Source organism: Hemicordylus capensis, chromosome 6 (genome assembly GCF_027244095.1).
Source record: "Hemicordylus capensis ecotype Gifberg chromosome 6, rHemCap1.1.pri, whole genome shotgun sequence".
NCBI classification, from domain to species: domain Eukaryota; kingdom Metazoa; phylum Chordata; class Lepidosauria; order Squamata; family Cordylidae; genus Hemicordylus; species Hemicordylus capensis.
The window spans coordinates 164,407,685-164,422,041 of record NC_069662.1 but is presented as its reverse complement, the minus strand read 5'-3'; the positions used below and the strand labels follow the sequence as shown (position 1 = coordinate 164,422,041).

The window sequence follows — 14,357 nt, the reverse complement described above, 5'->3', positions numbered from 1 at the left end:
AAGGCAGTATATAAATTTAACAATTTTTTTTTTTTTTTAAGAGTCATGCTTGCTACCACAAAACCATCTCTCCTCTCTGATGCTGCCCTGCTACTTTTCTGGGCACAGTGCTTGTTCTACAAGAACTGAAAAACTTTTTTACCACTCTGCAGGACCCCCCCCCCCCAGTTAATCTGTATACAAGAGATTTGGCTTACTAAGGAATTGAATTTTGTGTGGCCTAGCTATGTGGCTCTTCATAAGGACAGAGATTCTGGGAGGGATGGGGGAGTGGCTGTTTGCATTAAGGAGAACCTCTGTTTTGAGTAGGGGGGGCTCCCTTTGAGTCTCTTTCCTTGGATGTCTTTGACTCCCTTTGACTCTCTTCCTTCCTTCAACACCCGAGCCCTGCTGCTTTTCTGGCCACGGTGCTTGCTCTAGCAAAGGCCTCACGTGGCTGTGGTGCTGTTCTCTGCAGCCTGCACACGTGGCCGCCATGCTTACCTGCTTAATGGAACTGCATGAGTGCCTGCATGAGCAGTTCGTGCACCTCCCTACAGCATATGTTGTTGTTGTTGTTGTTGTTGTGCATTTCAACTTAAAATCCTCAGATCGAACAGACACTTTATGTTTTGGGTTGTTCTGACAAACGGCAAAGTCTCTCCATAGTCTATTTTATTTATTTATTACATTTATAAACCACCCCATCCAGAACCCTCCACTACCAAATACTTTCGTGCCGCCCTCAGAATAACTACCATCTTTTCAGACCTCCTTTCAGTGTGTGTAATTAGCCACCTCCACCATAAATGCTACAAACTCCTCCTTTGAAACAAGCATCATAGCAGCCGCCTCCCCCCACCTGAGGCCCCCCTCCAGCTGAAGCCGGAGATGAGGGAGAGGTGGGGGGCCAAATCAGGGAGATCAGCACCTCCAGCTCCAGCCCACTCTGTGCAAAAGTTGATCGCAGCAGCAGCAGAAATCCCTTGCTTTACCCTGAGAGACTCTGAATCTCCCAGGCTCTGGCCACTGCACAGCCCCTAAAACCAGGGCTATGATCCCCCCCCCCAAACGATTACAGCATACTGGAGCCTGAGAACCCTTACACGGATCTAAGGGGTGTTCTAAGGTTCCCAGCAGTGCGGTATTGGGCGGGACGTCCCATTTGGGATTCAAAAATAGCTTATCCCATACAGGAGGACGCTGCTTCCCCTGTATTTCGGGATTGCGAGCAGATGGGCCGTTCCCAAATGCACCCCGCCTTCTGAGACCTTCCCACAACAAGGGCAGCCAGTGCCAGCCACCAATCAAGCCCTCGCCTCTCGGGTTCTGCCCTCTCCTCCCACCAGCTGGGGGAAGTGGACAGCTCAGCTCCTCCACAACCATCTCATCAACTCCCTATACCTCCTCGCCAATCTTGGGGGTTGCGGGTTCCCCTCCTACAGGGTCCCCCGCCTTGCAAACCGCTTGCAAACCACCTCCCCACTTATTTTAATTTTTTTCCATTTTCATATCCCGCTCTTCCTCCAAGGAGCCCAGAGCGGTGTACTACATATTTAAGTTTCTCCTCTCCCTTCCTCCCATCACCCTCCGCCCTGAAGGCAACCACCCAACCGCTGCAGTAACACTTTCTCATATTTGTCAGCAGAGCCTCCTTTCCTGGGCATCTGAGCATTAGCATCCCCGGCTAACGGAGCACAGAGACACCTTTTTAGAGTGGCAATGCTCTTTATTGAGCAAGGGGAGAGCAGCTGGCCCTATCCAGCCCCCAACACAGCATCCCTCCAGTGGCTCTTGCTGGTCTCCAGCTTATGTTTCTTTTTGAGATTGCGAGCCCTTTGGGGACAGGGAGCCCTCTTTATTTATCTATTTATAGAGTTCCCGTTTTGGGAACCTTTGGTGGGAAAGTAGTATATAAATATTCCTCACCAGCAAAAACAAACAAACAAACAAACAAACAAACACCACTGGCGCATGCTCAGTATGGTCAAATGAAGCTCCTTCTGTTTTCTGCCCACAACCCCTCCCGCCCCCACAGTCCCCAGCCCTCGTCTGCCCCCCCCAGGTCCTTCCTAGGATATCCATCTCTATGGGCGGAAGTCTCTCGTGTACTTCTCTTGCCTCCGCGTCTATGCTGCTGCTGCGCCTCCACTCTGGCCGCCCCCGTCTCTGTGGCCGGAAGTGGGGGTGGGCTGGGTGCATTTGTTGTGGTGGTGGTGGAGCCTGCTGCCTGCCCGTGACAGCGAGGCCCGGCGGAGACAGGGCGAGGTGAGACCCGACAGCAGAGGGCGAGGCTTTTTCGGAAGGGGTGCTTCAAAGGGGAGTGGGCGGGGTCCTGGCGGGGGGCGGGGCTCGAGGCGGGCACCCACCCTCCAGCGTGTACAAGCGCCAAGGACGCGGGTCCTCCTGCGTAGGCTGGTAGCAGCGTGTAAGGCTGGGGGGGCGGCATTGCCAGGAGCAGGGAGGTGGTGGAAGAAGCAGCACGCACGAGAGGGCTGCACAACTTCGGCCGTCCTCCTGCAGATGCTGGACTACAACTCCCATCACCCCTCGCTGTTGGCCACGCTGGCAGGGGGTGATGGGAGTTGTAGTCCGACAGCAGCTGGAGGGCCGAAGACGGGGAAGGGAAGTCGAGGGAGCAGCGTTCCTGGTAGGATCGGATCGGTTTCTTGGAGCTGAAAAAGAATGATGGAATTGATTTCGTAGGGCCGCTGGGCTTGGCCACCGTGAAGTCCAAGCCAGTTTAGTGCGGCTAAAGCTGGGCAAAGGGGGTCTTTGGCAGGCTGAGGGTGGCTGTGCTTTCTAGAGTTGCTGGATTGTCATTCTGCAGGCCAGCAAGCAATGGCTGATGGAAGAGGCATTCTGAGCTGGGTGGCAGGGAGTCAGGGGCTGTGTGAAGCAGCAGGGGTCAGTAGCCTTGGCACGCTAGCTGCTGTTTGTTTGTTTGTTTATTTATTGTTAAATTTATATACCGCCTTTCATTAAAGTTGAACTACAACTCCCATAATCCCTAGCTGCAGTTGTCGCTGTCGGTGGTGGGATCTGGAGTTCAACAACAGCTGGTGTGCCAAGGTTGCCTAGTCCTGTTGGAAGATGCTAGCAGATGACTGGGGTAGTTCTGAGGATGGGAGACTGAGAGCCACAGAAATTTCGACTAAGAATAGCTGTGGGTCAGAGATTCCCTCTAATGGTCTGTTGTCGATGGGGGACGCATGAGAGCGCGGCTGTAGCGAGGGTGCTGAGGTGTCGCGGACGGTCAGATCAGGAAAGGCAGGACAAAATGGCTTGGTGTTGAGATTTGAGTTGGCTGTTTTGGATGAGCTGTGTGTGGTAAGCTGGTTTGAGAGCTGTGCATGCAGAAAAGTGCCCCCGTTGGTGCTGATGCTTTTGAAGGAGGGAAGTCAGTGTCTGATAGGGATGTGTGTGAACAGACACACAACACCGCTGATGTGTGTGAACAGACACACATCAGCGGCCAGCTACCAGCAGGGTGGGGAGCGGTTCCCTTAAAAAGCAGGTAAACAGCTCCTTACCTGATCACTTTGCCCCACCGCTTTTCTGGCAGCGACACCTACTCTCGAAAAAGCGGTGTCGTTCCCTGCAGCCTTCTTGCGGTGTCAGCATTCACATGGCTGGTGTGCACAAGGAGGCTTCAGGGAACTGCGCCATGCACGGCCTTTTGGAGAGCGGGTGCTGCTGCCGGAAAAGCGGCAGGTGAGCAGTAAGGAGCTGCTTACCTGTTTTTTAAGGAAACAGCTCCCACCCCGCCAAGTGCCTGAGCTGGTTTGGCCCTTCCCAGAGGTGCTTAACCAGCTCATACACATCTCTGGTGTCTGATACTTGAATGTTCAACACTCATTCATTTCTTTGCTTACTTTTTTTAATCCCCCAAGGATCTCCAGGTAATATGCATGGTTTTTGCCCTAGTCTCACAACAACCCTATGAGGTAGGTTAGGTTCAGTGATGATCCAGGGCAGTGTTCTCTCTAATTCTTTTCATCTGTGTGCAGAATGAATTGTGTTCTGGGCGGCAGCATCAAGGCAGTGTGTGTGTGAATGCTTTCAGAGTGGGGCCTTCGTGATTCAACAAGAGCAGGATCTAAAATTCACGGAGTGGACATTAAAAAACTTGTGAACACACACATGTGCACATACCTTAGAGGGAACACTGGTCCAGGGTCACCCAGTGAACCTCATGGATGAGTGAGGATTTGAACCTGAGACTCTCCGGTCCTAGCCTGATACTCTTAACCACTACATGCTGGCTCTGTTAGAACAGGATACATGTAAAGTTGCAGAGTTTAGCCGTTTCAGAGTCTAAAGAGAACACTAGAAACTCAAGCTGATATAAACATGTCTTTCTTCTTGGATTCAATTCTGCAGACAGCTTAAAGTAATAGAGGAGAGCTATGCTTTGAGTTAGAGTTATACTTTGGAATCTGGTGAAAGTCTTGTGAAACAGTGCATTCTTTAATCCTGTAAGATTAGACAAGGTTTACTCTTGTAAGATTAGACTATTAGACAAGGTTTAATCTTGTAAGATTAGACTATGTGCTTGTATTGTGGACTTTTACAACGTAAGCATTGTGAGGAATGATGGAGTTACATAGAATGTCTCTCATGGTTTCCTTTACCCTACTATTGCAGTTTATTTTTAGCAAAAGATTAGACCTCCCCAGTCCACCCTGCCTACACTTCTTATATTCAGAAGCCCCAAGGGAATTATTTATTATTTATTTATTTTATATATTTTTATACTGCCCAAAACTTACGTCTCTGGGTGGTTTACAACAAAATAAAAACATTAGTTAAAAACAAAAACAAGAAATATAAAATATGACAATTTCAAATTTTAAAAACAATATTCTAAAATAACATTAAAAACAATCAAAACAGTATCAGTTAAAAGCCTGGGTGAACAGGTGTGTCTTTAAAGACTTTTTAAAAATTGTCAAGGATGGGGAGGCTCTTATTTCACTAGGGAGAGCATTCCAAAGCCTCGGGGCAGCAACGGAGAAGGCCCGTCCCTGAGTGGCCACCAGATGAGCCGGTGGCAAATGCCGACGGACCTCTCCTGATGATCTCAGTGGGCTGTGGGGTTCTTAACGAAGAAGACGTTCTCTTAAATACCCAGGGCCCAAGCTGTTTAGGGCTTTATAGGTTATGACCAACACCTTGTATTTCCCCCCGAAACATATCGGCAGCCAGTGTAACTCCTTCAATACGGGAGTAATATGGTCTCTCCTTGATGTCCCAGAGACCAGCCTGGCTGCCGCATTCTGAACCAACTGCAGTTTCCAGACTACATACAAGGGCAGCCCCACATAGAGCACATTGCAGTAATCCAGTCTGGAGGTGACCAGCAGATGTACCACTGCTTTGAGGTCATCTATCTCAAGAAATGGGCGCAGCTGGCGTATCAGCCGAAGCTGAGAGAAGGCACCTCTGGTGCTTATTAGAGAGTGAGAGTGGGTAGAACCTATTTAAATGTTGTATGAACACCTGTCCATGCACTTATTTGCAGACTGTCCCCATGAATTCTCCTGTGGAGGATGTCCATGATCCTCTTTGCCTGCGTGGTGCGGGTGAGGGATGGACTTCCGCTCTCTGCCTCCACGGACTTCCACCTAGACCAGGACTACTTGGAATGCAGGAAGAGACTCAAGGCCTTGTCATCCCTTCTGACACAGTATCCAGATCGGGGTACAGCCCAAGAACGTGACCTCAGTATACAGTAAGCCGCACATTTTGAGAAAAATGTTGACTCTCCCTAAAATAGCCTTAAGGGGTGGATTCTTGAGCATGTCGCTGATAATTATGTGGCTTTTCTGCTCCTGGCTTGATACATCTGAAGGAGAAACTATTGAAAGAACATGACTGGAGCTGTATAGATGAGGAGTGTGCCCCACAGTCTGATAAGTTGTTCTTTAAAGTGTTATACACACGTTTTCTGTATCCTGTAATTTTAATTATCTAATACAAATTCTGCTTTCAGGTGGGTATGGCACTCCCTTTCTTCATCTTGAAGAGATGTGACATGACCAGTCAGCCAACAATCAGAGCCGTATCTGCTCTGTCCTAAAACAATAAAACAAATTCTGCATGGCTGTAATCCAGATTTTTTTAAAACTAAGAACTGAATTCTGCAACCAAAACAAACTGGGAACATTTGCAGAGATCTGCTTATTTTGTATCAGTGCTAGTCATAGGGACATGGGAAGTGCCTTATACTGAGTTAGACCCTTGGTCCATCTAGCTATTGTCTACACAGACTGGCAGCGCCTTCTCCAAAGTTGTAGACAGGAGTCTCTCTCAGCTCTATCTGGACATACCAGGGAGGGAACTTGGAAGCTTCTGCATGAAGCATGCAGGTGCTCTTCCAGGGACAGCCCCATCTCCTAAAAGGAATATGTAGTTCCCAGTGCTCACATGTAGTTTCCCATCCACATGCAAACCAGGGTGGACCCTGCTTAGCAAAGCTTAGCAAATGGGTCAGGGAGCTATGCAAGCTCAGATGTTGTAAGTGAGGAGGACAGGGAGCTTTGCTGAGGCCTTCTCTGCCTCTTGCAGTTTTCTCTGTCTCTGTTCAAGCTTTGCTTTGCAGCAGTAAGGGCTCACGTAATTTATTTTAAAAATAAAAGCTTTTGAAGCACTTCTTGATTTAAAATACACGAGCCAATTAGCCATGCCATCCAAATGTGTTCAGTATATGATTCTGCCTGTCCAAAAGTTGATCTCAGCCAGCCAGCCAGCCAGCCATCTATCTATCTGTCTATCTATCTATCTATCTATCTATCTATCTATCTATCTATCTATCTATCATTCTCTTAAACGTACCTGTCACTAATCCCATGTGTGGCAGCTCTCGCGAGAGTTCGTGAGCAGCTGCCTGGATAGCGATGGGCACAAGTGGGAGGGAAGAAAATGGCGGCGGCAGCCAGGCCAGTGGGTGGGGGGGGGGGACGGCAGTGGGTGGGCAGAGAAGAAAACAGCAGCTGGCAGGTGGGGCGCCGAGTGGCAGCCAGCCAGCCAGCTAGTGGGGAAGTGGCTGGGTGGGTGGCGGGGAAGCGGTCAGGCGGGTGGCAGGGAAGTGGCGGCGGTGAACAAGAGGCCTGCCTGCCAGCTCAAAGAAGCATGGCCCCCAGTGGGGCCAAATGTGAAGGGCGCAGCCTCTCTCTCCGGCCTGCCTGCCGACCCAAAGGAAGACACTGAGGCTGAAATGTGAAGCGCAGAGAGGGGAGCACAGCCGCCCTCTCCGGCACCAGGTCGGCCCACACTGGAGAATGGCTGAGCAGGTGGCGGAGAGGATGGCACAGCCTCCCTCTCTGGGCCTGCCTGCCAGCCAAATGGCATGCCAGTGAGTGGAGGTGGTGGTGGTGGAAGTGGGGGGCCAAAAAGCGGGGGAGAAAGTGGGGGGTGGGGGGAAGTGGGAGAACTAGAGGTGCAGAAGCTCTGTGCCCGGTTCAGCTAGTTTTAACTTAAAAACTGGAATACAAACAACACTCATTTAATGGACACTTTCAAAAGATGCCTGGGGCGGGGGGACTTGGTGGGAGCGAGAAGCTGAAGGTGTCCCTCTTAGGTAGCTTATTCCATATTTCCCAAGAACTTGGACCAGCTGGTGCACAGTGTTGCGCTGGTTTCCCTGCCAATTGGATATTCGAAGTTCCTTAATAGTAAAGCCAAGAAGATTGTCCGTCCAAATCTCTCCATAGGCTGATAACAGGAAGCAGCCCCATACCAGGTTAATTTGTAGATTAGGCCCTCGTCTGTGCTTGGGATTTCTAAGAGCAGCAACAGCAGCACAGACGTGTGTTTCCATCTGTGGTAAGCAGTTGCTGTCATGTTCACAGACTGCCACATTTCATGCACAGTATCCAGTTCTGCGTCTGCATAGCAAGCCGCCTATCTCCTGTACTTAGATTTTAAGAACAGACCTTTGATTGCCGCAGACCTTTTTCCAGTGCACCTTTCTCATTTCTGTTTATTTCTGCTGCATTTCTTCTTTCTGTACAATTTGTGCATGGTGTTCATAGTGAATTCTGACTGCCCCCCCCCTTCTTCTCCTCAGCTTCCATTCTTCTGGAGACATTGCCTGCATGGGCATATGTACCAGCAGTTACCCAGCTGTCATGGTGTTCTGTTTCCTGGAAGAGCTCCACTGGGAATTCATCGCTTCCTACGATGCTACAAGTGTGGGCTTGGCTTCCAGACCATATGCCTTTCTCGAGTTTGGTGTGTGAGACACATGCATACCCCCCCACCCCCAATTGTAGGAATCTAGCAAGTACCAGTTTTCAAATTTTCAAGTAGCATGGTTAAACATCCGTTCTTGCATTTGCTGATATACTGTAATGGCTTGGATCTTAATGATTTTATCCTCCAGAGCAACAGCAGCCCTGTGTAAACAATCAAATATTTGGTGATTTGTTTTGTTTGCTTGGCTGGTGTACGGATAATGGAAGAAGTAGCAGGATACTGGTGGTACCCTAATGATGTAAGAACTAGCAAGGATTGAAAATTTTGCTCTAAAATGAGGTGTGGGAATATGCAGCCACATACAACTTTAAGCCAGTTTTTGCCCAAATCAAATGAGGTTGCCCAACGCTGGGGGCGACCATTCATCAACGGAGCAGCCTTGCAGAAGCACTCTGTGGTTCACTGTAGACACAGTGCTCTTCCCCAAACACTTCCATAGATTTATATCTTTTGCTCGGGGGAGCCCATCCAAAGCAATTGGCTGTTGCGGTGTGCTTTTAAAGTCCCAGAGCAGGTGACTTCCTTGCTACTTTTTATGGCAAATGGCAAGCATTATTCTGTGGGAGCTTGATTGCCTTCAAATGTTCATCCAGTTTCCTGGATGTTGTATTCTCAGCATGAAATAAAAATTCTATGCCGATTCTGCCCCTTAGAAAAGCCGAATTCCGTGGCTTGCATATATTATGCAAAGATGCACTGTTGTTTTGCATGCTCAGTGCCTGCTTTCCCTGCTTCTCTGTTGCAGACAATGTCATTCAGAAAGTCAAAAACCGTTTCAATTACACAAACTGTGCTCAGACCAAGTTCAACTTGGAAAAAATCAAAGAAGAGCTTCGCTTGCAGCCTCCTGCGCTGGTGACGTTGGACGATGTGGAGCTGAGGAACGGGATGGTTAATGGACATGTGGAGCTCCATGTGGAATCTGGTAAGTACCAGTACAACAAGGCGAATTCTTGGTTGCTAATGCTCAAGGTTTGCTTAATGAAAGTTCAAAGTCGCTGATTAATTGCTTTGGCCAAAGATCACTGAAGTAATCAAAGGCAAATACGGAATAAACAAATACATTATAAGCAATGTTATAAATGAATAATGTGGATCCTGAACATTTGCCAAAATGAGATCCCTTAATATGGAAACTGGCTGACAATACAGATTGGAGTTTATAATTTATGTGGTGTTTTAGCAATCAGAGCCCTTCAGCTACATTATCTTGTTGTAATTCTCACAACGACCCTGTAAGGTTGATCAGTATGCAATCCCCATATTGTGCTTTCTGTTGGCGTTGGCTGATATGCCAGCTGCATCTGTTTCTTGAGATAAACTACCTCAGAACAGTGGTACATATGCTGGTAACCTCCAGACCAGTGTTTCCTCTAGCTGGCATTTCCAGATGTTGTTGACTACAACTCCCAGAATCTCCAGCTGCGATGGCTTTTGCTTGGGGATTCTGGGAGTTGTAGTCAACAACATCTGGGAATCCCTCTTAGAGGGAACACTGCTCCAGACTTCAATGCGCTCTAGGTGGGGCTGCTTTTGTACGTAGTCCGGAAACTGCAGTTGGTACAGAACGTTGCAGTCAGGTTGGTCTCTGGATCATCTCGGAGAGACCATATGACTCCTATATTAAAAGAGCTACACTGGCTTCCAATATGTTTCTGGGCAGAATACAAGGTGCTAGTTATAACCTATAGAGCCCTAAACAGCTTAGGCCCTGGGTAGTTAAGAGAACGTTGTCTTCACCATGAGCCCCACTGGCCATTGAGATTATCTGGAGAGGTTTGTCTGCAGTTGCCACCGTCTCGTCTGGTGGCTATGCATGGATGGGCGTTCTCTATTGCTGCCCTGACACGCTGGAACGTGCTCCTTGCTGAAATGAGAGCCTCTCCATTCCTGACAACCTTTAAAATGTCCCTACAGATTTATTTTTTCACCCAAGCTTTTCAACTGGACTGTGGTTTTAAATATTTTTAAGGCCTTCATTTTTAATCTGTTTGATGTTGTTGTAAACCACCCAGAGACTGCTGTTTGGGGCGGTCTCCAAAATAAATATTGCAGATGGGGGCACTAAGAGACTAGTGCCTTTCCAAAGCTCACTTGGTTTGCTCCTGGCAGAGGTGAGAGTCAAACTAGGGCCTTCCAGACTTGCAGCTCAGTCTCTCAGTCACTGAGGTCATTCACATGACTGGGTGGGCAACAGATCTCTTGTTGTGGGGACTGTGAACCATGCTCCCGAACTAGTAGCGCTGCATGGTGCAGTGCCTGGCTCCAGAGGCTGGGACAGTGTGTGTGTCTCATGGTGCATTTTGAGTTCCCCCAAAGAGATGGGCGCTCTAGGAGCCTGATCCTGGAAGCAACCCGGCTTGCACACAAGCAGCAAGGCCGGGTTAAGGGAGTGCTCTCTCGCTTAACCTCGGCTAGCAGCCGGGCTAAAAAGCCAGGCTTGGTGGTACTGCCCGCTGGGATCGGGCCTGATCCTGGTGGTTCTAATATGCAGCCTAATCCAGGCTGGGTGTCCCTAGCCTGGGTTAGGCTGTGCATGAGAACAGCTTCACTGTGTTATACCAGCTCTCTGGATCCAAGAAAGAACAAAGGTAGATTCTTGAAAGATGAAACTTCCTTATCTTGCCACTAAGTAAATATTTGGGGTATTTTTAATCTGCAAACAAATCTGATAATGCGGACATTGAATAATCTCTAATCTGAATATAAATAGAACAAGATAAGAATCTTAATGCAGATGGAAAGATCGCTAGTACACCTGGGCTTCTGTTATCGTCTTATCACGACTTAAGAAGCCTGCGTGACTTGTAAGCCTTCTGCTCCTCTCAGCTGTCTTACTGGAGGAACCAGTTCTACTCGTGTGCGTAATCGTGACCACTGCAGTCTGCCAGGTGTCACTTTCTGATTCTGTCCTCTGAACTTGGGGGGCGGGGGGAGGAAAGTTTTAGCTGGGGACACACATTGAAGGGTTTTCTTGATCATTGTTTTCTGTGCTTTATCCCTTAGAGTCTGAGGTACACAGGGCTGGTCTTAACATGTCTTGGGGTGTCACAAGCATAAAACACCCCTCTTCAGAATTCCCTCCTAGCCCTAGCACTAGTCCTATGTTGCTCCCAACAGCTGCCCCATTAGCTATGGGGTGTGTGTGTGCGCATGTGTGTGTGAACATATTTTTCCTTATCAGAGGCTCTACTTGTAGATTCTCACTGGGGGTCTAAAGAATGAGCTACTCTGGTCCAGTGGTATTTTGGGGCAAGCCTGGGAAACTGGCATTTAGGTGTTTGCTCATCCATGATTTTTCCTTTATTGTATTCTTGTCACGTGGACATATATTTGTTCACTTGTTTTCTGAGATCCAAGAGCGACTATGGGAATAAGGGGTCTCTAAGGTCTGGGGATGTGTAGTTCATGATCGAACCGGGACACCATGAACCAGGCCGGTTCAATTGTGAACTGGTTCACGCTGGTTTGTTGAACCGACCAGCCCAGCTGATTGGTGTGACCAAACCAGTTCACTTTGGCTCAGTTCAGTCCGAATTTGGACCGAATCACAAGTAGTACTCCGTGCACATCCCTACTAAAGCCTGTTTCACACAGTTGATCAAATCTAGGTTTAATGTGGTTTACTGACATTAGCATGATTGTGTGAATCCATGCCAAGGCGGGAATCTCAGATGCATCTCAGGCTATAAACCACTTGGCATAGGTTCACACAGTCATGCCAATCTCAGTGACCCACAAACCTGAATTTGAATGATTGTGTGAGCCAGGCCTAAGTGTACTGTAGAAATTGCTGAAACCGTGAAACTGTAGGAAGCCAGCGCAGATGCCAGAACATGCAAGAAGCATGAGGAAATAATATAAACTTCCAAGCAAAGGCCACTGATTTTTTTTTTCTTGCTTCCCTCTCCTCTGGAATTGGCCTGAAGCCCCTGCTCAGAGAATGCAACCTGTGTCTGCCTTGGGCATCTTGTCCCTTGTCCTCAACATCATGTGTGGGGCGCTGAATCTCATTCGAGGCGTTCATCTCGCAGAATATTCTTTTCAGGTAACTTGAGAGCTAATGGAGTTGGGAAGTGGACCGGATCTTAAGGCCTGGTTTCCGCAGTTGTGCTTGACATTGTAGATGGGATGCCTTTACATTGCCAGGTTCATTTAGTGAGTTGTGGTCACTAAATCAAAATGGATCAAAATGGTTTACCTGAATGACATAACCATGTGACATTGCTAAGGTAAAGATTGTTTGATTTATTTATTTGTCTTTACATTTATATCCCACTCTCCCTCTGAGGAGCCTAGAGCATTGTATATGGTTCTGTCTATCCTCAGAATAACCCTGTGAGGTAGGCTAGGCTGAGAGAGAAGTGACTGGCCTAGAGTCACTCAGTGAGTGTCATGGCTGAACGGGATTTAAAATCAGGACTCCCCAGTCCTAGTCCAACATTCTAACCACTCCACCTCCGTGGGCTTGGGGTCACTATCAGATAGGTCTCCACCAGAGGCAGCTGGGGGCCAAATCACAATGGTGATCTGCCCAGTGGTGCAGCCTGAGGAAAAAAAGAGCAACGCCAAGTTACAGAGGACAGAGTACTAAAAGTGCCTGTAGCCACTAGAATTTTTTTACTGGTAACCTGGAGAAGATGTCTAACTCCCAGAAACATACGCCTAGAATTCATTCTGTCAAACAATCATGGGAGCAAAAAATCATACTCACTTCAAGCAGAGTTAGGTATATTTGTAAAGTTATTTTACTGGGCTTTTACTGGAACATCAGTGATATGCCTGGATTAACTTAGATCTAGCAAAGTGTTTTGTATAACTTTAAAGCTTGCTTGCTTGAGCGTCAATAAAAATTGGTTCAGAAAGACGAAAGAGATATAATGTTCTGTCTCAGAATTGTAAACAACATTCTAGAAAGATTTACATAGGAAACTGCCTTCTACTGAGTCAGACCTTTGGTCCATCTAGCTCAATATTGTCTGCACTGACTGACAGTGGCTTTCCAAGGTTACAGGCAGGAGACTCTCCCAGCCGTACCTGGAGATGCTGTCAGGGATTGAACCTGGAACCTTTCCACTGCTCCTATCCTCTAAGGGGAATATCTTACAGTGCTCTCATGTAGTCTCCCATCCAAATGCAAACCAAGGTGAACCCTGCTTAGCAAAGGGGACAACTCCTGCTCACTGCCACAAGGCCAGCTCTCCTCCTTTTAATGTAAACATAAGCACTTTTAAAAATAGGCACAAAACTCTAAAAGTGCATTATTATACCAACTTAGGAAATCTGTTGTGCAATAACAACCTGGTCTCAGCACTTCAGCATACTGTATTTTCATTTTTACTTCAGTATTGGTAACCCACTAAGTGCAATTTAGCTTGACATCTCTATTTCCAGTAATTTAAATATTGGTTTAGCTCTCCCCTGATTCTGTGGTTTTTTTCAGTGCCCAAATCAGGTAAGACTGGTGTGCCCATTTGAAAACAGGCACTTCCAAAAAGTTATTTTAGGCTCGTCATAAGTGGTTGCTCACCTGGTCTTCCCTAGCAAGTAAAGAATTTCTCATAGGTGACCAGGAAGGGGAGATCTACAGTCCTCTCCTCACCCCTGTTATTTTTAGGCAGAAATGACAGTTGCAGTCATAGGCAGCCTAAAATTTTGTGTAGTAGTTTTGTGGACCTGTTTGCACGGCTGACTTAATCTGACCTTCAAATATCTTCTTGCAACAGGAAGATCACAAGGGAATTGGAAATGTAATTGCATTCCTCCTACCTTTTGTAGCCTGCTTTGTTTTGGTAAGTAAATTGTCTGCTTTTTTGGTCTTTTGATGCCTCTTTTACAGTATTGTGGGTTTAAAAAAAAAAAGCATGGACATATAAGGGAGCAAAAAATTATATTGATCTCAAGGCAGAGTTAGAAATACTTTATAAATGCATCTTGCAGTCTCTCTTCCTTGCCTCCTGAATGTATTCTTGCACTAACTTAAACCTGGCAAAGTGCTGTGTAAAACTTGAAAGCTTGCAGACCAATAAAATGGTGCATGAGGACCTTGAGGTGTCTTCCAATGGCTTGGTTATAATTAAAGCTTGCATGTTATAGTGGTTGTTCCAGAACTTCCAAAT

The 14,357-nt window shown here is 47.4% G+C and overlaps 1 protein-coding gene across 4 annotated transcripts in view; it reads left to right on the top strand.

Annotated features, from left to right (window-relative positions):
- Nucleotides 1–2,143: 2,143 nt before the first annotated feature.
- Nucleotides 2,144–14,357, top strand: part of SEC22C (SEC22 homolog C, vesicle trafficking protein) — a 37,791-nt gene continuing 25,577 nt past the window's right edge. For 3 of the 4 annotated variants that reach the window (XR_008310289.1, XM_053264779.1, XM_053264777.1), the window contains exons 1-6: nucleotides 2,598–2,725; nucleotides 5,504–5,713; nucleotides 8,051–8,214; nucleotides 8,984–9,163; nucleotides 12,168–12,286; nucleotides 13,965–14,030. Coding sequence is in view for 3 of the 4 variants with exons in the window: in XM_053264779.1 (XP_053120754.1) it covers nucleotides 5,532–5,713; nucleotides 8,051–8,214; nucleotides 8,984–9,163; nucleotides 12,168–12,286; nucleotides 13,965–14,030 (711 nt within the window). In the remaining variant the exon portion in view is untranslated. Of the gene's footprint in view, nucleotides 2,248–2,597; nucleotides 2,726–5,503; nucleotides 5,714–8,050; nucleotides 8,215–8,983; nucleotides 9,164–12,167; nucleotides 12,287–13,964; nucleotides 14,031–14,357 lie in introns of those variants that run through there. The other variant, XM_053264778.1, reaches the window with a different exon arrangement.